Here is a 27,731-nt window from a genome sequence, read left to right on the forward strand (position 1 = left end):
ACAGTCGGGGTGGGGGGGTCCCACGGCCAATCTGCATGACAATCAATCAATCTGGAATGGAGGGAGGGCAGTGACAGGGGCAGGCTGGGCATTGGGGCGCTCCAGGACACAGTGGGGACGGCGGGGGGTGGGGGTTCAGGGCTGGCCCAGGAATTGGTGTGGTTGGGGGGGGGGGGGGGGGGGGGGGGGGGCGTCTGGAGGGGCAGCACTGCAGAGGTCCCTCGGGCTGGCTAGTGATCGAGCTGGCCAGCAAATGGGGAGACCGACAGATCGGAGCCATTGCGCATGTGCAGAATTCCAAAACTGTCAGACTCCAATGTGACTAGGCCCCGCCTTCCTGGGACCTTTTGCAGTGCACCAAGTGCGGAGATTCAAGTGAGAAGTTGATCTGAGAAAACAGTCGTGATCTAGAACAGTTTTCCCACCAATTTGGCACTTTTGGGAGAATCGCCCCTCTAGTTTCCACTAAGAAAACATCTAAACCAATTGTCTCAACCACTTCCTGTGTCAGTCAGTTCCACAGTCGAATCACACACACACACTGAATCCCTACAGTGCAGAAGGAGGCCATTCAACCCAGTAAGTCTGCACCAACCACAACTCACCCAGGTCCTATCCCACTAACCCCATGTATGTATCCTGTTAGTCCCCCCAACGCTATGGGCCTTTTACCATGGCCAATCAACCTAACACTGAGTAAGCAAATTTATCCCCCTTCCTGCACACTCCCCCCAACTCTTTATTGGATCTCTTCACATTTTTATTTATGTGTGTCACAAGTAGGCTTACATTGACACTGCAATGAAGTTACTGTGAAAATCCCCTAGTAGCCACGGTCCGGCACCTGTTCGGGTACACTGAGGGAGAATTCAGCATGGCCAATGCACCTAACCCGCAAGCCATTGGACTGTGGGTGGAAACTGGAGCACCCAGAGGAAACCCACACAGACATGGGGAGAATGTGCGCTCTCCGCACAGACAGTGACCCAACGCTGGAATCGAACCTGGGTCCCTGGTGCTGTGAGGCAGCAGTGCTAACCATTGTGCCACCAAGTGGCTTGCTGGGGTGACATTTTGCATCGTGTGCCAACAACTATATAAAGAAGTTCACTGCTCATTCACCCTTTCACCTTTTAAACTTCATTCCGTATCGCAGTCTGCAAAGAGACTTGCTTATCTTTCAGTTCTGAAGGAGGATAAGCCCCAGGTCATTAACCCATTTCTTTTTGAATGAAGGTTGACAGTGCTGTTGTGGCTGGTCCAATATTCTCATTGAGATAGTGCCGATCCCTGCAGCGTACCTGTTGTAGCCAGGTATTCCATTTTGTACTTCTGACTTCACTCCTCTTTCTGGGACCAATCCATTTAAGGTATACTGTAATCACAAAGATATGTTTGAGAAAACATTTCTTATTGAGGTGCCCGTCACCCAGCAATAAACAGTTTTCAATATTTAGACAAAGATGCAGTTATTCTTTTCTCCCAGCCTTTAGATAAATTGTACCGACTGCCAGAATTTTAATGCTCCAACACCCACTGTCAGGTTTGGGGGGTGGTCTGCAGTGGGGTGAAGGAGCGTGAAACTGGGTTCGCACAGGGCTCCCGCCTGCCCTGCAGCCATTTTACACTGAGCTGGGCAGGGTCATTTATATAAATAGTAAACAGTTGCGATCCCAGCACTGATCCCTGTGGCACACCACTCATTACATCTTGCCAAGCAGAAAAAAAACACCATTTATGTGTACTCTGATTCCTGCCAGCTAACCAATCTTCCATCTATGCCAATGTGTTACCCTCTACACCATCAGATTTTATTTTCTGCAATAACCTTTGATGTGGCATTTTATCAAATGCCTTCTGGAAATCCAAATATAGCTGGTTCCCCTTCACACATGGCACCTGTTACTCGCAAGAATCCAATAAATTGGTTGAACACAGGAAGAAGTCTCACAACACCAGGTTAAAGTCAAACAGGTTTATTTGGTAGCACGAGTTTTCAGAACACTGACCCTTCATTAGGTGAATCAGCTGAGGGGCAGTGCCCACCCCAGTCCAATGCCAGCATCTGCATATCTTGGTTAAAGATGATTTCCCTTTGACAGAACCATGTTTGCTCTATCTTGGATTTATCCAAGTGTCTTTAAAAATAGCTTCTACCATTTTCTCTTTGACAGATGTTAGACTAACTGGCCTGTAGTTTCCTGCCACCCTCCCATTTTGAATAAAAGGGTGTTACATTGACTATTTTCCAACCTAATGGAACCTTCCCTGAATTTAAAGAATTTTGGAAAATTAAAACCCAACTATCACACCATCCACTTCAATTAAAATGAAGTCCACTGGGGAAGCAGTGGTGTGTTCGTCTCATCACTGGACTAGCAACCCCAAAACCCAGGGTAATGCTCTGGGGGACCCGGGTTCGAATCCCACAGCAGATGGTGAAATTTGAATTCTATAAAAATACCTGGAATTTAAAACTAACCACAAAACTATTGTCAACTGTTGTCAAAACCCATCTGGTTCACTAGTTTCCTTAAAAAGGCAGCATGGTGGTTAGCACTGCTGCCTCACAGCTTCTGGGTTCGATTCCCAGCTTGGGTCACTGTGGGTGTATTTTGCACATTCTCCCCGTGTCTGCATGGGTTTCCTCTAGGTGCTATGATTTCCTCCCACAATCCAAAGATGAGCTGGTTAGTTGTATTGGCCATGCTAAATTACCCCTTAGTGTCCCAGGATGCATAGGTTAGGCGGACTAATGGGGTAAACATGCAGGATTATGGGGGTAGGACCTGGGTGGGATTGTTGGTGCAGACTCAACGGGCCGAATGGCCTCTTTCTGCACTGTAGGATTTCTACAGGTTTCTAAATCTTACCCGGTCTGGCCTACACGTGACTCCAGACTCTCAGCAATGTGGCTGACTCTCAAATGCCCTCTGGGATGGAGGATGGTAAATGCTGGCTCAGCCAGTGGTTCCCACATCCCGTAAAAATGCTTTTTTTTGAAAAAAAGGACCGAGGACTTGTTAGCCCAAAGCTCCAACAAGTTGCTCAGTACCATTTCCATGGTGATTGTAATTCTCTGGAATTCCTTCTTCCTCACCATTTCCTGGTTGACATACCTGGGATATTACTGGCATCCTCTGTGGCGAAGACCGATAATCTGCTAACAAAGTGACTACTGGCTCAGAACAAAATCTCATCTGATTTCCCTTCCATTGAAATGCATGATCCAACCAAAAATCAGCCTTTATTTTATATTTTTTCTTTGACATCTTATCACATATTTGCCATGTTATTGTTGGTATTCCTGATTAATTATTCTGATTTAAAGAGTTTGAACATTCTGCAGTGATTGAAATCAGGAGGGGTGGCCATTGTTACCCAGAGACAGAGCCATTTGCCAGTCGCAAATTTCTTTCTTCAAAAAAACTTACCTTGCTTTTATTTGAGTTGTGATTCCTTTCCAGAGCAGTTCTCAGTCCATTATTGCTATCGTAAAGAGCCTTATTGGCTTCTCTAAGAATGAAAAAGGAAGGGAAAGTTAACAATGGACCATTCAAATCTTAGTAATTTACTAATCCATTCTAAAAAAATTACTTCAGAACCCCGGGAACAACAGCATGCATTTATATCAATTCTGAGTTATCTATTCACTTAATTAAAACCCTAAAATGAAGTCCATAGGGGAAGCAGTGGTGTATTCATCTTATCACTGGACTAGCAACCCAAAGACCCGGGGTAATGTTGCTCCCGCATCCATAGACGTTAGCTGACCCTGCTGACTATTTCCAGAATTTTCTATTACGTAGGAACACAAGAAACAGGAACAAGAGTAGGCCATTTGACCCCTCAAGCCACTCAACCAGATCATAGTTGATCAAGGCCATTTCCCCCAAACTATCCACATATTCCTTGATATCTTTAGCATCCTGTAGGATATCATAGAATCCCTACCATGCAGAGGAGGCCATTCAGCCTGTTGAATCCGTACTGACTCTTAGCTAGGTCCTATCCCCATAACCACCCCCCCATCTATATATTTGGGGGCACTAAGGGGCAATTTAGCATCAACCTAACCTGCACATCTTTGGACTATGGGAGGAATCCGGATCTATCGATCTCTGACTGAAACATACTTAAATCATGGCGCCTCCACAGCCCTGTGGGTAGAGAATTCCAAAGATTCACCACTCTGTGAAGAAATGTCTCATCTCAGTCACAATGGCTGACCCCTTATTCTGAGACTGTGACTTCTGGTATTAGACCACCTCCAGCTAGATGGAACATCCTTCCTGCATCTATCCTGTGGGTATGCTTCACATGACATCAACTCATTTGTCTAAACTCTGGAGGACACAGGTCCAGTCTCTTCAAAGGACAATCCAGCCATCCCGATAGCACCTTTAGTAGTGAGGCGCCTCAAGGTGTTTCATTGGAAGATTGTGAAATAAAATTTGATATCAGCCACATAAGGAAGTACAGGGAGAGGTGACAACATTTGGACAAAGTGGTCAGTTCTGAAGAGCATCTTGAGCAAAAATGTGCAGGTTAGGTGGATTGGCCATGCTAAATTGCCCCTTAGGTGTCAGGGGGACTAGCTAGGGTAAACAAGTAGGGTTGAGGGGATAGAGCTTGGGTGGGATTGTGGTCGGTGCAGACTCGATGGGCCAAATGACCTCTTTCTGCACTGTGGGGATTTATTCTATGAAGAGAGAATGAGGGGCTTCAGGAAGAAATCCCTGAGCTTAGCTTTGACAGCTGAAGGTGGAGCGATGAAAATTAGGGATGCATAACATTTTGTTGGGAGATTCAACTCGCCTGTGACCCTATTTAGCCTGTCCCAATTGGAGCAGATTTTACTTTTAGTAGCAAAACAGTGCTAGAAATTTTTTTTTAAGTGATGTAAGTTGAACAGCAGGATTAACGTCTACACGTTATTAAGCAGTCACCTCCACATCATGAAGCAATGTCTATTGCATCAATACAGAGTAATGGCCATAGATTAACAGGGATGCACAATGTGATTGGAGGCTGGGGGGCCGGGGAGTGCAGGAATTTAATAGAACACAACAGCACAGTTTACAAGGGAGGAATAACTTTCATCTTTCATGAAAAAAGAACATTTTTCAATGCGCAGTATGACCCAGTATACAGTAACTCGCCAACTCTCATTAGATAGCATCTTTCATACCTGTGACTGTTACCATCCAGAAGGACAAGGGTCGCAGATACATGGGAACACCATCACCGCCTGCAAGTTCCCCTCCAAGTCACTCGTCATCCTGACTTGGAAACGAAGGCCAGGAGTTTACCGCCCTGCCTGCCGTGGGAATCGGAGCGAGCGAGGGGCGGAGAAATTAAAGGTCGGTTGACTTCGGGTGGGATTTTACAGTTTTGGGAAAAGCGAGGCCATAAAACCCCATCCACAGTCTTCATTCCTTCAGTGTCGCTGGATCAAAACCTTGGAACTCCCTCCTTAACAGTCCAGTGGGTGTCCCTACACCAGATAGACTAACAGTTCAGGAAAGCAGCTCCACACCACCTTCTCAAGGACAACTCAGGATAGGCAATACATGCTGGCCTAGTCAGTGATGCCCACATCCCAGCATTGAACTTTTAGACTGAAAATCATTTTTAAATACGTAAAGATAACCTACTGAAGCATCTGTATCTGATTGGTAGAAATTTCATTCTCTTCAGTTAGTTTCTTTATGGCATCCTTTGCCCTATTTGAAAGAAATGGAATTATTAAAGCAAAGCTTCTTAGACTACCTTTATCCTGCAAAACACATGCACATGCACACGCGCACACAATCCAGGGGCAAGGTTTCAGAGACAGCTGACTCCCACACCTTGTGATTCCGGCTCTCATCTCCTGCTAGTCGGGTGACAGATCAGCATGTCTGCTGAGTGGACAATTGTGGAAGAAGTAGTTCTTAATGCAGTTTAACACCGACATCATAGAAACCCTACAGTACAAAAAGAAGCCATTCAGCCCATCAAGTCTGCACCAACTATAATCCCACCCGGGCCATACCCCCCCATATCTCTACATATTTACCCACTAATCCGTCTAATCTACGCATCTCAGGACACTAAGGGCAATTTTTAGCATGGCCAATCTAACCCGCACATCTTTGGACTGTGGGAGGAAACTGGAGTACCCGGTGGAAACCCTCGCAGACACGAGGAGAACGTGCAAACTCCACAGACAGTGGCCCAAGCAGGGAATCGAACCCAGGTCCCTGGAGCTGTGAAACAACCACTCTGCTACTGTGCTGCCCTGTACATGTTGGCATGACTTCTGTGAATATAAATGTATTCTATTCCTGATGTGATTCGCAATGATACACACCAATATCCTTTTTAAAAAAAAAACACATTCAATTTGCGAGTCCTAGTTCTGGATTCTGTTAAGGTTAAGGTGCAGGGTCAGTCAGCAGTTAGGAAGGCAAATGCAATGTTAACATTCATGTCGAGAGGACTGGAGTGTAAAAGCAGGGATGTACTGCTGAGGCTGTATAAGGTTCTAGTCAGGTCCCATTTGGAAAACAGCAATTTTGGGCTCTATATCTAAGGAAGGACGTGCTACTCTTGGAGAGGGTCCAGAGGAGGTTCAAGGGAATGATCCTGGGAATGAATGGCTTGATGTATGAGGAGCATTTGAGGACTCTAGGTCTGTACTCAATGGAGTTTAGAAGGGTAAGGAGGGGGATCTCATTGAAACTTACCAAGTACTGAAAGGCCTGGGTAGAGTGGACGTGGGGGAAGATGTTTCCATTAGTTGGAGAGACTAGGATCCCAGGGCTCAGAGTAACTGAGACAGAGGAATTTCTTCAGCTAGCAGGTGGTGAATCCATGGATTCATTGCCATAGAAGGCTGTGGAGGCTGGGTCATTGAATGTCTTTAAGACAGAGATGGATAGGTTCTTGATTGGTAAGGGGATCAAACGTCACAGGAAAAAAGTGGGAGAATGGGGTTGAGAAATTTACCAACCATTATCAAATGGTGAAGCAGACTCAATGGGCTGAATGGCCCAATTCTGTTCTTATATCTTGTGGTCTCAATTTATACAAAGTAAGGCTTTTAGCAGTAGGTTAACTTATCTAGAATATAAAAGCAGGGCTGTACCGCTGAGGCTAAGGGCTCTAGTTAGACTCCATTTGGGGACATTTTGTGCATTTTATAATGCCCTGATTTTGACAGCAAACAGAAGGATACTTCCTATTAAAAAGGAGAATGGTAAGGCAAATACAAGTAAAAACAACATTCGACAACCTGCATTTTAGTAAAATTTCCCCGAGACAATGTAGTGATTCCATGATTACGTAGAAAGGGTGAGGCTAGGTGTTGGGTCCATTCATTCGTTTGAATGGACGAGGTGATAGCATTGATACAAGTTTTAAAATTGTTTTCTTTTATCGAACAGAACTTAAAATATTAACATGACAGAAGCAAAAAGAAAAAGTGAGTTGGAGACTGACTTTTCCTGCCAGCCCCTGTACTGAACTTGAACGCACGGAACTGGAAACAAACTGAAAAAACACACACTAAAATCGAAACTATATTTTAACCGTTATCGGAACTGTTTTTCGCAGTCTGCCTCCAGCTTAGAAAAGTTATCCTCACAGCTGCGGATATGCTGTTGTTTGCCTGCATTGTGTACCCTTCGGGAATGCAGTCAATTTTTAGCTCATCTTTAGCCTTCTGATTTGACATACAGGCAAGTTAGCAATTGATTGTTAAGCTTAGCCAAGCTGGTTGCATAGATAGAAATATCTTAAAATGAAGTCCTTGCATAAACTGAAGCAAACAGGGCTAAGCGTACCTAGAATCTCTTATTAGGCCATGAAGGCATCAGTTTCAGAATTTGAAAGTTGAGGTATTGCTGGACTGGGGGCCCCAATATAGGCCATGGGTCACAGGGAGACAGGATAGAGGCAGCAGGGTTTTGGATAAGCTTGTGTTTGTGTAGCATGATTAAATGCTAAAATAAAAAGGTGTCATGAATGTGCCAGCAGGTCCAAAGTCACCAGTGTTTCAAATGGTATTTTCACAGGATCTGAATCCAAATAACGAGATTAGCGTTGTACACAGACTGTAAGGAACACAGCGCCCTGCTAATAGGAAACACTTTGGGATGGATGATTGCACAATCCAGGGAAGACATACATCTGTTAATCTGAGAACTAAAAAGCCAAGGGACAAACAGCCAAATACACAGACAGAATCTTCAAAAGGGAAAAATAATTATCAATTTTTTCATGGAAGGAGGAGGCAGATTCCATCTCGCGGCCTGTAAGCCAGTTCTAATCAGCAGACAAGAGTGCAGAAACCTTTGTGGAGACAGTTAAAACCCATCTCTTTACAGAATCAAGAAGAGACATTTCTCAGAATAACTATTCAATCATATACATGTACATATGTAGGCATATATGGTAGCTATAAAGTAAAGTTGTCATTGTCCCAGATGACCACAGGCCTCTTTCATATGCTTTGAGGAAGAGCGCTGACTTGTAGTGATTTAACCTGAGGATCACACAGGTGAGTGGCAAGATTGAGAAGGCAGGGCCTTCGCGAGTAACCGGAGGAATTGAATGGGAATTGAACCCATGCTGTTGGCGTCACTTTGCATCATCAACTAGCCCTCCTGCCAACAGAGCTAACCGACTCAACTAGAAGCTGGCCTTTATTTATAGGCCTATTGGATATTGTTTGGAAAGTCCTGGAAGAGTTCTGATGTTGGAAAGGGTAATTCCTACTTAAACTAGGAGTGTGTGGGTTTAGTAATCTTGTACATAACTATCTTGGATAGTTAGAGTCCTGTTCATGTACATGTTGTACTACGAGGGGGCTGGTTACTGTTCTCACTGGATATCACATGTGGTTCCTTACACAGTTCCTGTAGACAAAACCATACACCATCATGAAGCAGTGTTTCCAAGTCAGGACACCCTCACAGATAAAATCAGCTGCTTTTGTGTCAATAGAGGTGGTCTAAAATATTACAAATCAGAGCAGATAATTCCAACAGTAGTTTTGAGGGTCAACTCTCCAAGTCAAATATGAAGATTGGACAGAAAAATATATTGTAATTCAGATGTCAGAATGTTTATTTGGTAGAAGGGTTGCTTATTTACCGTTCCTGGTCAAGTTGGTGGTCAGCGAGTTCATTTTTGTACTTGTCTAGTCTGGCTTCGAGAATGGAAATCTCCGTCTGGCTCTCAAGGAGGGAACTTCTCAAATGCTCGTTCTCCTGCAAAAAAAAACAAACATAACGCAACATTAAAAACAGAAATACCCAAGAGTTGCCTGTCAGAAGGCTACAGATTCACTCCAGCCATTGAGCACATAGGCTGACATTTCACGATGTTGTGGACGGAGTGCTGCACTGTCAGAGGGGCTGTCTTTCAGATTAAGCGACAATCAGGAGGTCAGTTTAGTTCAGTTGGCTGGTTAGCGATCAAGAGCGACACCAACAGCCGGCCAGATCTCAATTTGAAATCTTCCCCACTACCCCCACCCCGCTCAGTTATTTCTTTGCACCGTAAAGTAGGCTAGAAATGTGGCATCTAAAATTATTAATTATGGGTTTTACCAGGAAGAAAAGCTGAGTCTTAATTCAGGACATTCAGCTTATCACACCCGGGGCCAGTTATCAGAAAGAGCCATCCGATTTAGTTCTGCTCTCCAACTCTTAACCCACGAACCCTGACAATCTAAGCACAAATCCAATTCCCTTCTGCAAATTAACCTGCTTGTTCCGACCTTGCAGATCATCGTAACTAATTGTATAAAACTGATTCTCCCCCCGTTCCCTCATAACATTACCAGCGTACAAGTTATTCCAGATTCATAAGCCTCATTGCTAATGTGAAGCCGGCAAGCCTAGTTTACATTGGCTCCTGGCCAATGACAAGCTCTGCGAACTTGTTCTAATCAAATATTGGTTTTGTTCTTCACGGTGTGAAATAGCTCCTCCAGGGACTGCAACAATAGACTCGCCACAAAACACGCTCACACATTCTTCCTCCATTTATCCCTCGGGTTCAAAGAATTTTAGAAATCCAAAGAGGTTGCCAAGGCAACAGAATATCAATGCAAAGACACCAGAGTGTTAACAGACTAATTCCCATTTGCTCAGGAGAGGAATGAACACTCCAGATCATTGTTTGGATAACATTCACTTCAAAAAAATAAAAATCAATAAGGTTTGCAGCACCCACACATACCCGAGTCAATTCATCCAGTTGCTCCTTCAGTGCCGAGATATCTCCTTTGGAATTTGAATTCCACAGCTCTTCATTAAGCTGGAGAAACACAGCAATGATAGACTTTAGTGCGTAATCAATATCGGCAACTAGAAGCTCCCACAATGTTTCCCCAGCTAGCGAGGGATTATTACAACTTAAAACAGTATCAGGCAATTCAACAAAAACATTTCATGGAACGTGGGCATCGCTGGCTAGACCAGCGTTCATTGCCCATCGAGAAGGGTGGCGGTGAGCTGGCTTCCTGAACCGCTGAAGTCCATGTGGTGTAGGTACACCCCCGATGCTGTTAGGGAGCGCATTTCAGGATTTTGACCCAGTGACAGTGAAGGAACGGCCGATACATTTCCAAGGCGAGTGGCTTGGAGGGGAACTTCCAGGTGGTGGTGTTCCCAAATATTTGCTGCCCTTGTCCTTCTAGATGGTGGTGACCATGGGTTTGGAAAGTGCTGTCCTTGGTAAGTTCCTTGAGCTTTAAAGAATCTCCGCAATGTGTACTTCCCCTTTTGGACATTCCTGAGGTCATGAGAGGTTGGAGAAACGCAGTTCAAGAGGCCATTCAGCACCACATCCCAGTGCTGGCTATAGGGGAAAGCATTCCAAATAGTCTCACTTCCCTGCTCTTTCTCCATTACCTTGTAATTTCTCTCCCTTCTAGTATTTATCCAATTCCCTTTTGAAAGTTACTATTGATTCTATTCCTACTATCTTTGAGCATAGATTGTCAGAACACAAGTGAAAAAAATTCTTATCTCCGCTCTAACTTTTCAGCAAATTATTTAAACCCATGTTCTCTCGTTACTGACCCTCCCATCAGTCAAACAGGTTCTCATTATTTACATATCAAATGCCCTGCTGTTTACCACTTCCACTGCACTGGTGGAGAACAATCCCAGCTTTAGTCTCTTCACATAATTTGAGTCCATATCCCTGATGCTAACCTAGTAAAATGTCCTCTGCACCATCGGAAAGTGCAGAGTCCAAAGTCAGATCCAATACTCCAGCTCAAAACAATCCAGTGGTCGATAAAGATTCTTTTCAGATATGGAAACATAACTGGTCAGAGTTGAGTAATGCCTTGAAATGTTAAGGTTGCCATTGTGGGATTTGGGGAGTGGGAGAAAGAAGTCAGCTAGGTGTTTGGAAGTCTGGAGTTGTAGTTACTCCCTCCCTACTGGTCCCTCCACCTCCTTCGTGTACCATGCCCTAAGAGGGCATTGGCAATCATGAACTTCTATTGGATTGGTCCACGATTATGCTCAAAGTACTGCAGTGATTTGCCATTGCCTCCTGCAGTGTGGCTGGCCAGGAAACACTCACACTCTTTAGCACCTGCTATTGGGTGTATTGGATGGGCTTACAGGCTGATGATCAACCTGTTTGACCACATTACCTGGGCACCAAGTCCTGAAGTGGGACTTGAACCCACAGCTTCTGGCCCAGAGGTAGGAATGCTACCCACTGCACCTCAAGATCTCCCAGTGTCAACTTGTATGTATTCTGCACGAGCGGAGAGCAATCCCACCTCTTTAGTCTCTTAACAAGTCCACATCCCTGATACTAATCTAGTAAAAGATCCTCTGCACTGTTGGGAAATGCCAAGTCCAAAATTAGACCCAATACTCCAGCTCAAACCAAACCAATTGTTGATAAAGATTCTTTATCGATAAAGCAAGCTGTTTTGTCTTGCTTGCAAACCAACAATGCCAAGATAGAATGGGGAGAAGGTATTTGTGTAACAGTATAAATGACTGATTTAAAGTCTTCCCACAGGATGATGGAACACATTGTCCTGATATAATTCTGAATTAATTTTGATGTACACTTTGTCAAGGTAGAAAGTTGCACGAATGCAATGGCAAGATTGTATAACAGAACTTGTTTTAATTTGACAGAGGTTCGCTATTGATGGGGTGACATGACTTTTTTTGTACAATTCCACGTGCCTCAAGCTTGGAGCTGTAAAACTTGGGAGGGTGAAGGCACTCAAGAATTGACACTGTAGAAATTTGTGCATCGTCGCAGTAACAACTAAGAAAATTTGGGTTGAATTTAGGAATGCTGAAATAGGCCACACTAATTAAAAAGTGTGTGTAGATTAACTTTTTAGATGTGCCTTCCAGAAGTTAAACAGTATTATGTCGGCACAGGAAAAATAGTACTAAAGTACGTTGATTAGCTGATACTATTGTGTTTTATAAAAAAAAAGGTATTTTTGTAGAATCTCTACAGTGCAGAAGGCCACTCAGCCCATTGAGCCTGCACCAACAACAAACCTACCCATGTCTGATCCCAAAAACCCCCTTATTTACTGTGCTAATCCCCGACATTAAGGGTCAATTTAGCATGGCCAATCAACCTAACCTGCACATCTTTGGAGTGCGGGAGGAAACCCACGCAGACATGGGGAAAACGTCAGTGGAGTCTGTACAGTCACCCAAGGCCTGAATTGAACCTGGATCCCTGGTGCGGTGAGGCAGCAGGGCTAACCACTGCACCACCCAACATTATTTCAGTTCAAGCAGCGAAAGATCATTCCCTCGCTTTCATTTTACTGCTGCCTTCTTTTAAGATCCCCCCCCCCCACCAAAAAAAAGGATTTTCAACATAAATAAGGTTTATTTTTAATTCTTCAGGAGCGAAAAAGCCTTTAAACCAGGCTTAACCGATAACAATTTTTTTTTGAAACTTGATGGTTTTAAATACCTTTTTCATTCGGTCGATGACAGCCTGTAGATCCGCTACCTCGGTTTCATGTCGTTTCTGCATTTCTGCCACTTTCGCCTCAAGTTTCGACTGTTCCTGGAATGGATGAAACTTGAACAGTGAGCTTTTGTTCACCAGGGTGAACAAGCAACCTTTGTCGTCAAAAAGACCCGTTTTGCAGCACACTGCACCGCGCAACTACAATAGAAAGAGCAACCTATTGAGCTACTGAAGAAACTTGACACTGTCTTCAAACTGGAGCAGTACAGGACTCAATATCTTCAGGACAATTTATGGCCAAGTTCCATCTCCTAAACAGTTCAACAACAACAAAGCAGCATTTCTGTTTCAGATTTAACATGGAATTTACTTGTTTTAAATGCTAACTTGGCCCAACGAGGGCTGGAATTAACTTCATTTCATTTTGAAACAAAAGTTGAAACAAACAATAACTCAGGTTCTCTCTCCACAGTTGCTGCCTGACCCGCTGAGCATTTCCAACACTTTCAATTTCAGATTTCCTAGCATCCACTGTATTTTGCCCTTCTTGACAAAGTTCTGCTTTGCTCTCAGACAGATTTTCCATACGTCTTCCACCCCTCTAACAATATTTCGGCACTTGCTTACAAACTTTGCCTCTCCAGACAACTTCAGTTGTCACACGAGAGGTTGAGCTTTGGGTTTCCACCAGGTCTAGAATCAGAAGTGGGCAGGAGTGAAAAATAGCCCCACCAACTATCATGCCAATTCTCCAGCTTCTCCCTGTCTCGAGGTGGGAGCAAGGATCTGTAGGGCAATCTATTCACATGTGGTGATAGCCAGTCACGTTACAAGCTTAATTGAAAAATATCTTTTGAAAAAAGAGACCTGGAATTTTGCAGCTGTTTACAAGGTTACTTCCAATGGCAGGGAGGATTTAGGTACTGGTTGTGAGAATGGGTACAAGGGCAGTCATAGTCTACCCTATAAAGGGGATCTTGCCACCCCTCCACTCCCCGTCTCCCGCTCTGCCAGGTTCATTTACAGCAAGCTGTGGTTGCAAATTTCCAAGATCACAACCTACTGAAACATCGGTTCCCATAGGAATTAAATATTAAAAACAGAAAATGCTGGATAAACTCAACTGGTCTGTGGAGGGAAACAGAGTTAATGTTTCAGATCTGAATGATCCCTCTCCAGAAAGTTCTGTTGGGCCTTCCTTTTTTAGAAAAAATAAAATATTAAAACATTAGGAAGCTCTCGCTAAATTCCTATTGATGGCTGGAACAATTTGAGAAATACATGTATTGTAGTTCAGCACTCCTGCACCATCGGGACATCCATTTCCACAACGTTGGAGTTCTGACTTTGATCAGTGTTGGAACTTGAACGGGAAGCTGTAGACCAGAACTGAACATGTGACATTTTCTCAGGCTGTGTCAAGTGAGCCATTATGGAGCTACTATCCTACCACTAAAATGACATCTCGGAGTTGGAGTTTCAGTGAGAGGGGTAGATGGTAAGCCACAACTCGGAGGCTGGGAAGCTGGTCCCAAAATGGCACCAATGGGGCCACGTGGGAAATGACACCTTGCAACACTCAATGGGATTACAGGACGCAGTCACTCACCAAAAAAGTGGAACATGTTGAACAGGGCAATAATATAAAAGCAAAATACTGCGGATGTTGGAATCTGAAACAAAAACAGAAAATGCTGGAAAATATCGGCAGATCTGACAGCATCTGTGGGGAGAGAATAGAGCCAACATGTCGACTCTAGATGACCCTTTGTCAGAGCTGAACAGAACAACATTAACAAGGAATGTTGGCCATTAGGCACGTGGAAATAATGTTCAATTTTCTTCAAAAGGTCATAATCAGCAAGTGCAATGATGAAACTGTGCTGTAAAATGAGATTTTGCAAAGATATGTTACTGTATCTTTGCAAAAGATGCAGTAGAGACAGCACATACTGTCCATTAATCTAGGTTAGATAGCACAGGTTGGAATACACCTGATCACTGTGCAAAATAACATGTTGGTTTATGCTATCTTGAAATGTTCCTGAGATGGAAGATGAAAAGTGTGATTACTTATTCTACAACAATGACCGCAAGATATGTTCATCTATTTCCTTCTTGGAATATACAGACAGGATTTGCCAAGCCAGACAGAAAGGGAGACAGAGAGAAGTCGCCAAAAAGATCTGGAAAAAGGGCTGGAGAGAGCAATAAGGAATCCCTTCCTTTCTTTCTCTGGAAAGAAGATGTTTCCAAAGTTCAAACCTGAACTTCAATTCAACTCCAGGATTATAAAGAAAGAGCTTCCTTCAAGAGCAAGCAAAGGATTTAATCACGTATTCCTTTAACTTTCATTTGGACTTTAATTCTTCCTACTCTAATCTATTTGTGCATGTATGTGCCATCACATCTTTTATTTTAAATTTTCCTCCTCAGGTTTAGTAATTAATAAAGTTACTCCTATCCAAAACAACCAGGTTTTATTGGATCCTTACTTAAAAAATATGTTGGGATTGAAAAGGGCCTCTGTGGGGAAGAGAATTTTTCCTTTTTAAAAGCCTTTGTTTGTTTGTTGAGGGGGCCAGTTCATTCCTCCTCACTGGGTGGTAACATGCTGCGACATTATTTTAGGAATATAGGAATTAGGAGCAGAAGTAGGCAAATTCAGCCCTTCGAGCCTGTTCTGCCATTCAATCAGATCACTGCTGATCTCTCCCTGGTCTCAAATCCACCTCACTAACTGTTCCCCATATCCTTTTAACCTGCTTTGTTTCTTTACTTAAATTAGATGCATTAATATATTTAGCTCCTTGAAACCATTCAATGACTTAGACTCCACCGCAGCAAATTCCACAAGTTCACCACCCTCTGAGTAGTTCTGCCTCATCTCGATTTTAAATCTACTGTCTCTCAACCTATACCTGTGACCTCTTGTTCAAGATTGCCCCATAAGAGGAAAGGTGTGGTCTACATTTACTCTATCAATCTCTTTTAGGATTTTTTTAATATCTTGATCAGAACCCCCTCATACTTCTAATCTCGAGTGAGTATAAGCTTCATACATCAACCCCTTCATCTCCGGGATCAATCTGGTGAACCTCCTCTGAACTGCCTCCACATCTTTCCTCAAATAAGGAGATCAAAACTAGACACAATACTCCAGATATAGTCTCACCAACATCCTGCACAATTGCAACAACACTTTGCTACTTTTATACTCCAGTCCCTTTGCAATAAATGCCAACATCCCATTTGCCTTTTCCTTGGAGCGATTTCACATCGTCCCAAAAGGGATACTGTTTTAATTGCAGTCCAGGGAAAGTTTATGCAACAGCATTCCTGCACATTTTGCACTTGGAGGATTTGAAGAATGCAGAGCAGGAAGTAATTAATAATTACCCAACAATTACACAATAGCACAGGTTTCATATCAACTCCCACACTCTGATCTCACCTCAGCTCGGAGCTTCTGCTCGAGTTTTGTTGCCTGCTGTTGCATGTCTTCTTCCATTTCAGCCAGTCGCATGTCAGCCATTTCCTCCGTCCTACAACAAGACAATAAAAGTAGCTCGTACAGTTATTTACTGCAGGTTAAAATGATCTATTCTCTCTTAGGCAAGTAGCATTTCAACACAGCTTCTGGGCGTTGAGATTTGGGTGAAAACTTTGGCTCGCGTCCTCCACCCCGGTTAACTCAGCAAAACATTTCCCAAATCCATTCCCGCAAAGAAAGCGTTTCATCATTTCACTGTGCTAATGCGATTTGATGTCGATCGAATTTTTTAAATTCCTTCAACACAAACTAATGAAAGGCTTGATCGTAGGTGACAGCTATGGGCGATCTCTCCACTTGGGCAGCACAGTGGTTAGCACTGCTGCTTCACAGCGCCGAGGACCTGGGTTCAATTCCTGGCCTGGGTCACTGTCAGTGCCAAGTCTGCATGTTCTCCCCTGTGTCTGTGTGGATTTCTTCTCACAGTCCGAAGGATGTGCTGGTTAGGTGCACTGGCCATGCTAAATTCTCCCTCAGTGTACCTGAGCAGGCATTGGAGTGTGGCAACTGGAGGATTGTCACAGTAACTTCATTACAGTGGTAATGCAAGCCTACTTGTGACACTCAAACTTAACTCGTTCCCAGTGTATAGTGAGCGCTATTGGGGATCTCCAGTGTAGCACTGATTTTCCAGTCTTCTACACAAGCAGTTTGAGAATAAATGCATTCATGCACAGAGGAATGTGGTGAACCACATACTGCTCTAGGAACATATATTGGTGACAAGAATATTAGAAACATAAAAAAAACTACAGCACAAACAAGCCCTTCGGCCCACAAGTTGCGCCAAGCACGTCCTTACCTACTAGGCTTATCTATAACCCTCTATCTTACTAAGTTCCACGTACTTATCCAAAAGTCTCTTAAAAGACCCAATCGAATCCGCCTCTACCACCACTGCCGGCAGCCGATTCCACGCACCCACCACCCTCTGAGTGAAAAACTTACCCCCGACACCTCCTCTGTACCTACTCCCCAGCACCTTAAACCTGTGTCCTCTTGTGGCAATCATTTCAGCCCTGGGAAAAAGCCTCTGAGAATCCACTCGATCAATACCTCTCAACATCTTATACACCTCTATCAGGTCTCCTCTCATCCTTCGTCTCTCTAAGGAGAAAAGACCGAGCTCTGTCAACCCATCCTCATAAGGCATGCCACCCAATCCAGGCAACACCCTTGTAACTGAATTACAACATTATTGTTAAGTTTCGATACCTCAAATAACAATTACTACAAATCTCAGCTCTAGATAGTCTCTTGGCTTTAGCATCACAGAATGTTGTAAACAGATCCTATGTACGCTACAAATCAGCTTAGCTTCACCTCCTGAAATGTAGTCAAGTGATAGCAACAACGAAACACCCTAAATCTCACAAACCTGATAGCGTTAACTCACACGTGCCTCCACATGCACTGCCCCATTCTTTCAGAAAGCCAGCAGATTAACCGAGCACTGAGAAGGTGCCAAATCCAAACCCTCTCACGGTTTGAAGCCAACAAGTGAACATGAGTATTAGTTACCGCAGACCTCACCTTTCTCCAATTCATTTCCTCCTCATAACAACAGAACTGAAAATAATGACCGTGCTCTCTCAAACATAGCAGGAGATCCATTCCTCGCCTGCCTGACACCCAACCAGCCACGTGTTTGTTGCCTCACCAAAAGACAAAGTCAACAATCCAACTATTGACCTCCTTATTCACCAGCGGAGCTCCCAATCCATCTGGCTGTGGCCAGTGGAAAACCTACACTGTTTTGATTGATTTGGTCTACTCTGGGTGAGTGTCTGGAACAAGCTGCCAGAGGCAGTAGTCCGAGGCAGGTCCAATTTTGACTTTTAAAGAGAATTTAGACAGTTACTTGGGTAAGATGGGTATACAGGGATATTGACCAAACGTGGGCAATTGGGACTAGCTTAGCATTTAAAGAAATGAGCATGGCATGGGCAAGTTGGGCCAAAGGGCCTGTTTCCATGCTGTAAACCTCTATGACAATGGGATGCATTTTGAGTTTAGAATGGGTGAAAAGGAACACAATCACCAAGTGGAGGGATCTCGTGGCATCATCACCCAGATTACCTTCATGGGCCGAAGGAGCTTACCTGCTCCTGCAAAGGCTGAGAACCATTCAAGACTTAACCTCTGCTGAGTCTCTATCGTCCATGATCGAGGCCTGCACTATGCCAGCTTTGACTAGTTCTGAATTCAACTGGGATCCAACTTACATCATAGAAGCTTGATTTCCATATTAGAAGGGTCTATTGCCAAACTAAATCAAACAGGCCGAGGGACAAAGTCAAAGGGGCAACCTATAAAAGGGAGGGACCGCTCGAAATAAAATAAAGTTTCAAGGAAACTTAAAATATCAAACCAAAATATGATTAAAGGGGTCATTGCAGAGGCCAAACACAGAAGGCCTCAACGGTACCAATGGACACAGCATGCTCCCTCCCCAGGGACACCTGGGCATGAATGTAGCAGGGGTTAGGGCAGACAGTTGGGTTGGAGACTCCCACAGTTGCCTCCTGCCTGGGCCTGTTTATGGTAAAGAGATCCTCCTCTTCCTCCTTCCCTATCCCCCTCCAGACTGGGTGAGAAGGGTCTATTGCCTGGAATATTGGGATAGGCTCTTTTCAAAATGATTAGACAGGTTGTTAAAGAGTCTTACATGTGAAATTTATTTTTGTAACATAAACAGTGTCACATCGTCGTAGGATTAAACTAGGTTGTCAAAGTTTGCTGGAAACATAAATGGGAAAAATAAGCTTCCAAAGAACATAGAGGCTGCAAAGAGATATAGGCAGGTTACATAATTGGAAAAGAAGTTGGTAAATGGAATATAAATGTAAGAGAAATGTGGATTATCCAGAAGAATGGGAAAGGCAGAATATTGTCGAAGTGGTGAGAGACTAACAAATATCAGCCCTCAGAAGGGGATTTGGTTCTCTTTGTAAAAGAGAAACAAAGTCAACATGCAGTTCCAGCAAGCAAATAGGAAGGTAAATGGTATGTTAGCCTTTATTGCAAAGGGATTGAAGTACAAGAAAGAAAGTGTTCTGCAGTTGTATAGAGCTTTGGTGAGACCACACCAGCAGCAGTCTAAATCAGTGCTGGGCAATCTGCAGGCCTGGAGGCCACGTACAACCCATCAGAGCTCTGAGTGTGGCCCACAAAACACTTTGCTGCCCACGTGCAGGGTTATCACATTCCACATTGACCGGAGTGACATGCACATAAATTACATCAAAAAAATAAATCAACGGCAAGTGAAATGAGGTGCATGCTGATTGCTTACAACATCAAAACTAGAAGCAGGAGTAGGCCATTCAGCCCTTTGAGCCTACTCTGCTATTCATTTTGATCGTGGTTGATCATCTGGGCAGCATAGCGGTTAGCACTGCTGCTTCACAGCTCCAGGGACCTGGGTTCAATTCCCGGCTTGGGTTACTGTCTGTGTGGAGTTTGCACATCCTCCTCGTGTCTGCATGGGTTTCCTCCGGGTACTCAGGTTTCCTCCCACAGTCCAAAGATGTGTGGGTTAGGTTGATAGGACACTAAGGGGCAATTTTAAGCATGGCCAATGCGTAGGTTAAGGGGATTAGTGGGCAAAACATATATAGCGTGCAAGAAATAATTTTCATTGTATACTAATACATGACAATAACAAATTTTTGGGCGCCGCACCTGCGCAAGGATATTTTGGCCTTGGAGGGAGTGCAGAGGAGGTTTACTAGGCTGATACCGGAGTTGAGGGGGTTGAGCTATGAGGAGAGGCTGAATAAACTAGGCTTGTACTCGTTAGAGTTTAGAAGAATGAGGGGAGATCTCATTGAGACGTATAAGATGATGAATGGGATGGATAGGATAGAGGTGGAGAGACTCTTCCCACTCAAAAAAGACAGTAGGACTAGGGGGCACAGCCTCAAGATAAAGGGGAGGCGGTTTAGAACGGAGTTGAGGAGGAACTTCTTCACTCAAAGGGTGGTGAATCTCTGGAATTCTCTGCCCGTTGAAGTGGTGGAGGCTGCCTCGCTAAATATTTTTAAGAAGCGGGTTGATGGGTTCTTGATAAGAGAGGGGATTAAGGGTTATGGGGAGAGGGCGGGAAAGTGGAACTGAGCCACGACAGATCAGCCATGATCTTATTGAATGGCGGGGCAGGCTCGAAGGGCTAGATGGCCTACTCCTGCTCCTATTTCTTATGTTCTTAAATAAAATCAAAAACATCATGTCTTTCTATTTGTAGCAAAAGAACAGTCTTCAAATTTTGGGAACCAATCTTATGATCCTTTGTAACAAAGAACAGTACAGCACAGGCCCTTCGGCCCTTGATGTTGTGTTGAGCTATGTCCTAATCCAAGATCAAGCTATCCCGCTCCCTATCATTCTGGTGTGTTCAATACGCCTATCCAGTAACCACTTGAAAGTTCCTAAAGTGTCCGACTCCACTAGCAGTGCTCGCTTCGACAGCACGTGTGTGGGGGGCCTGGGTGAGATTGTGGTTGGTGCAGACTCAATGGGCCGAATGGCCTCTCTCTGTACTGTAAGGTTTCCATGATTTCTATGATCAAATTCAATATCCCTTGATTCCTTTAGCCCCTAGAGCGATACCTAATTTCTTCTTGAAATCAGACAACCTCAACTGTATTCTGTGGCAGTGAATTCCACACATTCATCACTCTCTGGGTGAAGAAATTTCTCCTCATCTCAGTTCTAGAAGGTTTATCCCTGATCTTCAAACTATGACTGTGAAAGCTCTGCTCTGTGTCCAAAGTGTAAATTTTCTTTTGTTTTTATCATTTGAAGTAGATGATAGTTCTATTGATATAAGTGATTAAGCATTTCCTGTAACTAGTTATGAAATATTCAGGTGTATTAAATGTACTTAATCTTATTCACAGGGTCACAGTTAGTGAACAAGCCTGATTTCAGCCCACTGAGATGAAGGGGGGGGGCCCTCACGTGACTTGGGGGCATAAAGGTTCATGGTGGGAGATATAGGAGAGATGTCCGAAGTAGATTCTTTACTCAAGAGTGGTTGGGGTGTGGAATGCACTTCCTGTTATCCCCTTTTAAGGAAAACTATGGAATGCTTCACAAATTTGTGTGTCATCCTTGTGCAGAGGTCATGCTAATCTTCTCTGTGTCGTTCCAATTTTAGTATATGTGCTGCCGAAGCGAGCACTGCTAGTGGAGTCGGACACTTTAGGAACTTTCAAGCGGTTACTGGATAGGCAAACGGAACACACCAGAATGATAGGGAGTGGGATAGCTTAATCTTGGGTTCAGATGTAGCTCAGCACAACATCGAGGGCCGAAGGGCCTGTGCTGTACTGTTCTATGTTAGAAAGGATCATAAGTTTGCTTCCCAAAATTTGAAGACTGTCCTTTTGCTACAAATAGAAAGACATGATGTTTTTGATTTTATTTATTATCGTCACATGTATTAGTATACAGTGAAAATTATTTCTTGCACGCTATACGGACAAAACATTCAGAGAAGGAGAGAGTGCAGAATGCAGTGTTACAGTCATAGCTAGGCGTAGAGAAAGATCAACTTAATGTGGGGTAGGTCCATTCAAAAGTTTAAGAGAAATGAGATGGTCTTATTGAACCACAAAATTCTTAGAGAGGTTGCCAAGGTACACCCTCCCCTGGCTGGCAAGTCCAGAACTTGTCACAATCTCAAGGTTAGACTATTAAAGGACCAGATGGAGGAGAAATATCTTCACTCGAGGGTTGCTAATCTTTTGCAATATCTACCCCTAGGGAGTTGTGGGTGTTCATCTTTATTTAATACTGAAAGACAGATTTTTGTGAATTGAGAGATATGGGGAGAGTGATGAATAAATTCAGTCAGCAAGCTTGAGGGGCTATATGGACTGCTCCTGCTCTCATTTTTTAAAAATCCCATTGAATGCAATGTTTAATTTAAATTCCACTGAACACAATATTTAATTACAGAATGGAATTGTGAAGAGGTGATTCTTGTCATGAAAAATGCCTGAAATGACGCATCATAGACATTCATCCGCATGCTTTCATTTCATTCACGTACTATTCAAAGCATGCTGTTTGACATATTTCCTTCAAATTTACGTTTGCTTAATTTTAATGTATTTTTTTCCACTTCAGATAAAACTGCATCAAAATATTGCAAGCAGGAACTTGAAGGGAACACGATAAACAGTATGGCGAAAAATAGCGCAGAAAGTTGAATCCACGGAGTCACAAGTTTCAAAAATCAAACAAAATCTGGATCTTTTTTACATTGGGGTGAACAAATCAAATTTGGGACGGGGGGTGAGTCATTAAACAGGCTGCTAATATTTTACACATGTTTTGTAGCTCAACGAATTTACACCTGTACATTTGGCCATTTATAGCCAAGCAGGGTGCAGTAAAGATCAGCGGCACAACTTTGATCATTTCACATTTTTTGGTCAATTGGATTCGTGTTGGTTCGATTCCCATTTGTGTGTCTCAGATTCTTGGTTATAGAGTGTCCAGCTGTTCTATCAGCTTCAAAGCTTTTCCCATAAAGGATCCCTGTGGATGACATTTACACGGCCATTTGAAGCATTCATCATTTTCTCAGGATTTAAAGTTACTTTGTCCTGGAAAGAACAGTGAAAAGCCACACGCCAGCTTCAATGGAAAGTGACTTCAGAACATCATGCAATGGCCACTCTTAAAAAGGCTAATAGAATATTTTTTTCACCATTAATCTTTGAATTGAAGAAATGACAAGATATTTCCATTCTTCCAACAAAAAACGAGAGGCTTTTGGTCCCAGTTTGTAGGGATTCTATGAATAACACAATGCAGAAGGAGCTCATCCAGCCCATCGAGTCTGCGCTGACCACAATCCCACCGTTAACCCCATGTACTGACGCCACAAGTCCCCTGACACTAAGGAATGTTTAACATGGCCACTCAACCTAACCCACACATCTTTGGACTGTGGGAGGAAACCAGAGCACCTGGCGGGGAAATCCAAGCAGACACTGGGAGAATGTGCAAACGCCACACAGTGACCCAAGGCTGGAATTGAACCCAGGTCCCTGGCGCTGTGAGGCAGCAGTGCTAACACTGCACCACCGTGCCACGAAAGGAAACAGATGCAAAACCAAAAGGTAACATTTCAAAAATCACGCAAATAAAATTTCCAAGGGAGCGGCCATTTGGCCCATCAAGTTTGCACCAATTTTGCGACATAGCTTCTTACCTCCTCCATCTAATACCACCTCCTGCCCCATTCCCTCAACCCTGCTAATCTGCCTAACCTACATATCTTTGGACTGAGAGGGGAAACCAGAGCACGTGGAGGGAGCCCACACAGACACAGGGAGAATGTGCAAACTCCACACAGTTTCTGTTTCACTCCAAATGTGATTGTGATATAGATTTTATATTAAAGGAACTGGAAATCTACATAACATCAGGTATCACTATAGTCTCCACGTCAATAGACCTTTAACCTTTACAAGACCATAAAGTTTTTAAAGTTTATTTGTGTCACAAGTAGGCTTACATTAACACTGCAAGAAGTTACTGTGAAAATCCCCTAGTTGCCACACTCTGGTGTCTGTTCTGGGTACAGAGAGAGAGAGAATTTAGCATGGCCAACGCACCTAATCAGTGTCTTTTGACTGTGGGAGGAAACCCATGCAGATACAGGGAGTTTGTGCAGACTCTACACAAAGTGATCCAAGCTGGGAATCAAACCCAGGTCCCTGGGGCTGTAACAGCAGTGCTAACCGCTGTGCCAACATGCTGCCAGCCCAGGCAACTTACTCCAAATTGCTCTGTTTCCCTCCAGTTTCTTTTAGTTGAATTTTGTAGGTCCAGATGTTTCTCAAGGGTCTTTCCCGACTCACCACCACCTTCGAGGGCAATTGGAGGATTGAGCAACAAACACAGCTCTCACCAGTGCCATTTGCTTCTCATTAAACACATTTAAAAAGATTCTTGATGCTGGCGACCTTTTGGTGGACTACTACCTTGGGATCTATTAATATCAACAACTGCAAATATACACTTATTAATGGAATCATTCATTTGAATTGTATGAAGCTGGAGCTTTGGAAAACACTGTCACATTTATGCAGCAGTAATCAGAACACCAAGATTAGTTTCACCAATATCTGGAAATATATGCTAGTTAACGAGAGTATATAAATTTTACATTTTGTTTTAAATTCATTCACGCGATGTGTGTGTTATTGGTTGGGCCAGCATTTATTGCCCATTCCTGAGGGCAGTTAAGAATCAGGCACATTGTTGCGGACCTGGAGTCACATGTAGGCTTGACAAGGATGGCAGATTTCCTCCCCTAAAATGACGTTAGTGAACAAGATGGGTTTTTATGAAAAATCAACAATGGTTTCATGGTCATCATTAGACTTTTGAATGAATTCAAATGTCACGATCTGCCCTGGTGGAATTTGAACATGTGTCCCCAGAGGGTCTCTGGATTATTAGTCTAGTGACAATAACACTACACTACTGCCTCCCAAAGCCTTATAACAAATGCAGGTGACCTATAAATACAACCACCTAGCTATGCCAGATCTCCAGTTTGTGGAGTTAATTTTGACAGATTACATTCTTATGGCTTTAACAGAATGTGAAATATACTATTCCAAAAAGGAATACTTTTAGCACTTACAGGCATCACAAAATTTACTCCAGTTCTAAACTATATTGCCAAATTCTTTTAAGCTCCATTGCAAAGAAACATTTTCTTACCCACACTTATCCTCCAATAACCGTGTTAATTTGACACATGGAAAAATTGAGAAATTAAATCAAATCAAGTCCTTAAGTTCAATTATTCCCTTGCTTTAATGTAAATGCAAAGGTAGAGCCTCATACAGAGATGAGGAGCCATTTTCCAATTTGAAACAGGATTTCTGGAACACTTCTGTCTCACACTGCCAGGGACCCAGGTTCAATTCTAGGCTTGGGCGATGCTACACAGACACCGCCTCCGTGGGTTTCCTCCGGGTGCTCCAACTTTCTCCAAAGATGAGGTTTAGACTGATTGGCTATGCTAAATTGCCCCTTAGCATTAGGAAGATTAGCAGGGTAAATACGTTCGGTTAGGGAGATAGGGCCTGGGTGGGATTGTTGTTGGTGTAGGCCTGATGGGCTGAACAGTCTTCTTGTGCACTACAGGGATTCTTTGAAAGGAGGTATGAAAGGGAAGTTGTTTGAAGCCTGGGAGTTGGTTTTGGTTATGACAGGCTAAGTGAAAACAGTCCTTCAATAATCAGCTGCCACGCAGTAAATTAATCCTAATTAGTTAACAGCCTCCTGTGCTGACTCCTAACTCAGGAAGCAAGGCAAACCAGGAAATACCATTGGTCACAGTTGATTAAGGTCCTTATCAGCCAGTGTCACATGGGGTGAGTGACACCTTAAGGCATTCTGCTCTCTTTTAGGCTAACTGGAGGCCAGATCAGAAAGTGGAGACCTAATGCCAATTTCCAAATCCACCTGTCACTTTCCCAAACATTCCCTAGTTTTCTCTTCCAACTGAAATCGGTTTGTCCAATGATGCTCCAGTGCCTTGCAAGCAGCATACAGTCCAAATGAAGTGCTGGTTAGGCACATTGGCCATGCTAAATTCTCCTTCAGTATACCAGAAAGAATTCATAGAATCCCTACAGTACAGAACGCTGCCATTTGGCCTATCAAGTCTGTACTGACCACAATCCCACCCAGACCCTATTCCCATAACCCTACGTTCGCCCTGCTAATCCCCTTTACATTGGTCATGCTAAATTGACTCTAATCAACCTAACCCACACATCTTTGGATTGTGGGAGGAAACCCACAAAGACACAGGGAGAATGTGCAAACTCCATACAGTGACCCGAGGCCAGAATTGAACCCAAGTCTCTGGCGCTGTGAGCAGTAGTGCTAACTACTGTGCTGCCCAAAATTTATTAGTCACAAGTAAGGCTTACATTAACGCTACAATTAAGTTACTGTGAAATTCCCTTAGAGGCCACACTCTAGTGCCTGTTTGGGTCAATGCACCTAACTAGCACATCTTTCAGACTGTGGGAGGAAAATGGAGCACCCGGAGGAAACCCACGCAGACATAGGGAGAACATACAAACTCCACTCAGTGACCCAAGCCAGGAATCAAACCCAGGCACCATGCGCTGGGAGGCAGCAATGGTAACCATTGTGCCATTGTACCTAATCCCAAAACAGGTGCCGGAGTGCAGCAAGCAGGGGATTTTCACTGTAACTTAAGTTTAAAATTAAATTTACTTATTAGTCACAAGTAGTCTTAGGTTAACACTCCACCGAAGTTACTGTGAAAATTCCCTAGTTGTTACACTCCAGCATCTGCTCAAGTACACCGTGATAGAATTTAGCATAGCCAATGCACCTAACCAGCACATCTTTCGGACTGGGGGGAACCAGAGCACCCAGAAGAAACCCACACAGACATGGAGAGAACATGCAGACTGCACACATACAGCGACCCATGTCAGAAATCAGTACCTGGCACTGTAAGGCAGCAGTGCTAACCACTGTGCTGCTTTTGCAAGCCTACTTGTAACACTAATAAATAGTTAAAACTTTATTACAAAAGGGTGCTACATAAATGCAAGTGGCTGCTGTTGTTGAGATGGATTAATCAGTCATAAATACATTTTAATACAAGCTGGCAAAATTAGCACCATGCATTTAACAGTAGAAGGGGGAAAGGGATGGGGGTTTGGCTAGAGAACAGCCACAGCACTATACTTGAAGTTAACGAGTCCACTTTTATCATTCTTGTTGAAACAGTCTAGAATAAAGGTGAAAAAAATTGTTTGGGGAGAAGGGACAATGTTCATAAGAATGTAAACAATTGGAGGGGTGTATAGATTTAGCTCTTGTCCAAATGAAACCAAAGACTTGTTTGCGCCCTTCAATATCCCAAAACTGCACTCAGATTACATTCAATGCACAGCACAGAGTGTGAAAGCTTTAACATTGGTGAAACACCGGACACAAGCCCTTTCCTTACCTTCTGAGTGTCTGTTCCAGTTTCCCTGTCTCCATGCTCTGAACCTGGCTGTCTTTGATGAGTTCCCGAATCAGTTTCTCATACTGCTGGTTCAGATCATAGTCTGAAATCGCACGGACATGCTGGTAGAAATCGAACAGTTTCTCCCGGCTGTAGAGGGAGGAA

General features: G+C 43.6%; 1 protein-coding gene and 1 non-coding gene across 3 annotated transcripts in view; both read right to left on the reverse strand.

The window, feature by feature from the left end:
• Positions 1-27,731, reverse strand: part of rasef2 (RAS and EF-hand domain containing 2) — an 81,998-nt gene that overhangs the window by 25,798 nt on the left and 28,469 nt on the right. For both annotated transcript variants that reach the window (XM_080214297.1, XM_080214298.1), the window contains 8 exons: positions 27,567-27,716; positions 16,433-16,523; positions 12,979-13,074; positions 10,234-10,311; positions 9,142-9,257; positions 5,658-5,726; positions 3,435-3,516; positions 1,302-1,375 (listed from right to left, as the gene is read on the reverse strand). In XM_080214297.1, coding sequence (XP_080070423.1) covers positions 1,302-1,375; positions 3,435-3,516; positions 5,658-5,726; positions 9,142-9,257; positions 10,234-10,311; positions 12,979-13,074; positions 16,433-16,523; positions 27,567-27,716 — 756 coding nt within the window. The remainder of the gene's footprint in view (positions 1-1,301; positions 1,376-3,434; positions 3,517-5,657; positions 5,727-9,141; positions 9,258-10,233; positions 10,312-12,978; positions 13,075-16,432; positions 16,524-27,566; positions 27,717-27,731) is intronic.
• Positions 21,610-21,716, reverse strand: LOC145359725 (U6 spliceosomal RNA). The gene has a single exon (XR_013889630.1). It is a non-coding gene; the product is annotated as a U6 spliceosomal RNA (small nuclear RNA).

This window comes from Carcharhinus amblyrhynchos, chromosome 28, assembly GCF_965287045.1.
Source record: "Carcharhinus amblyrhynchos chromosome 28, sCarAmb.v2.hapA, whole genome shotgun sequence".
Classification (NCBI taxonomy): Eukaryota; Metazoa; Chordata; class Chondrichthyes; order Carcharhiniformes; family Carcharhinidae; genus Carcharhinus; species Carcharhinus amblyrhynchos.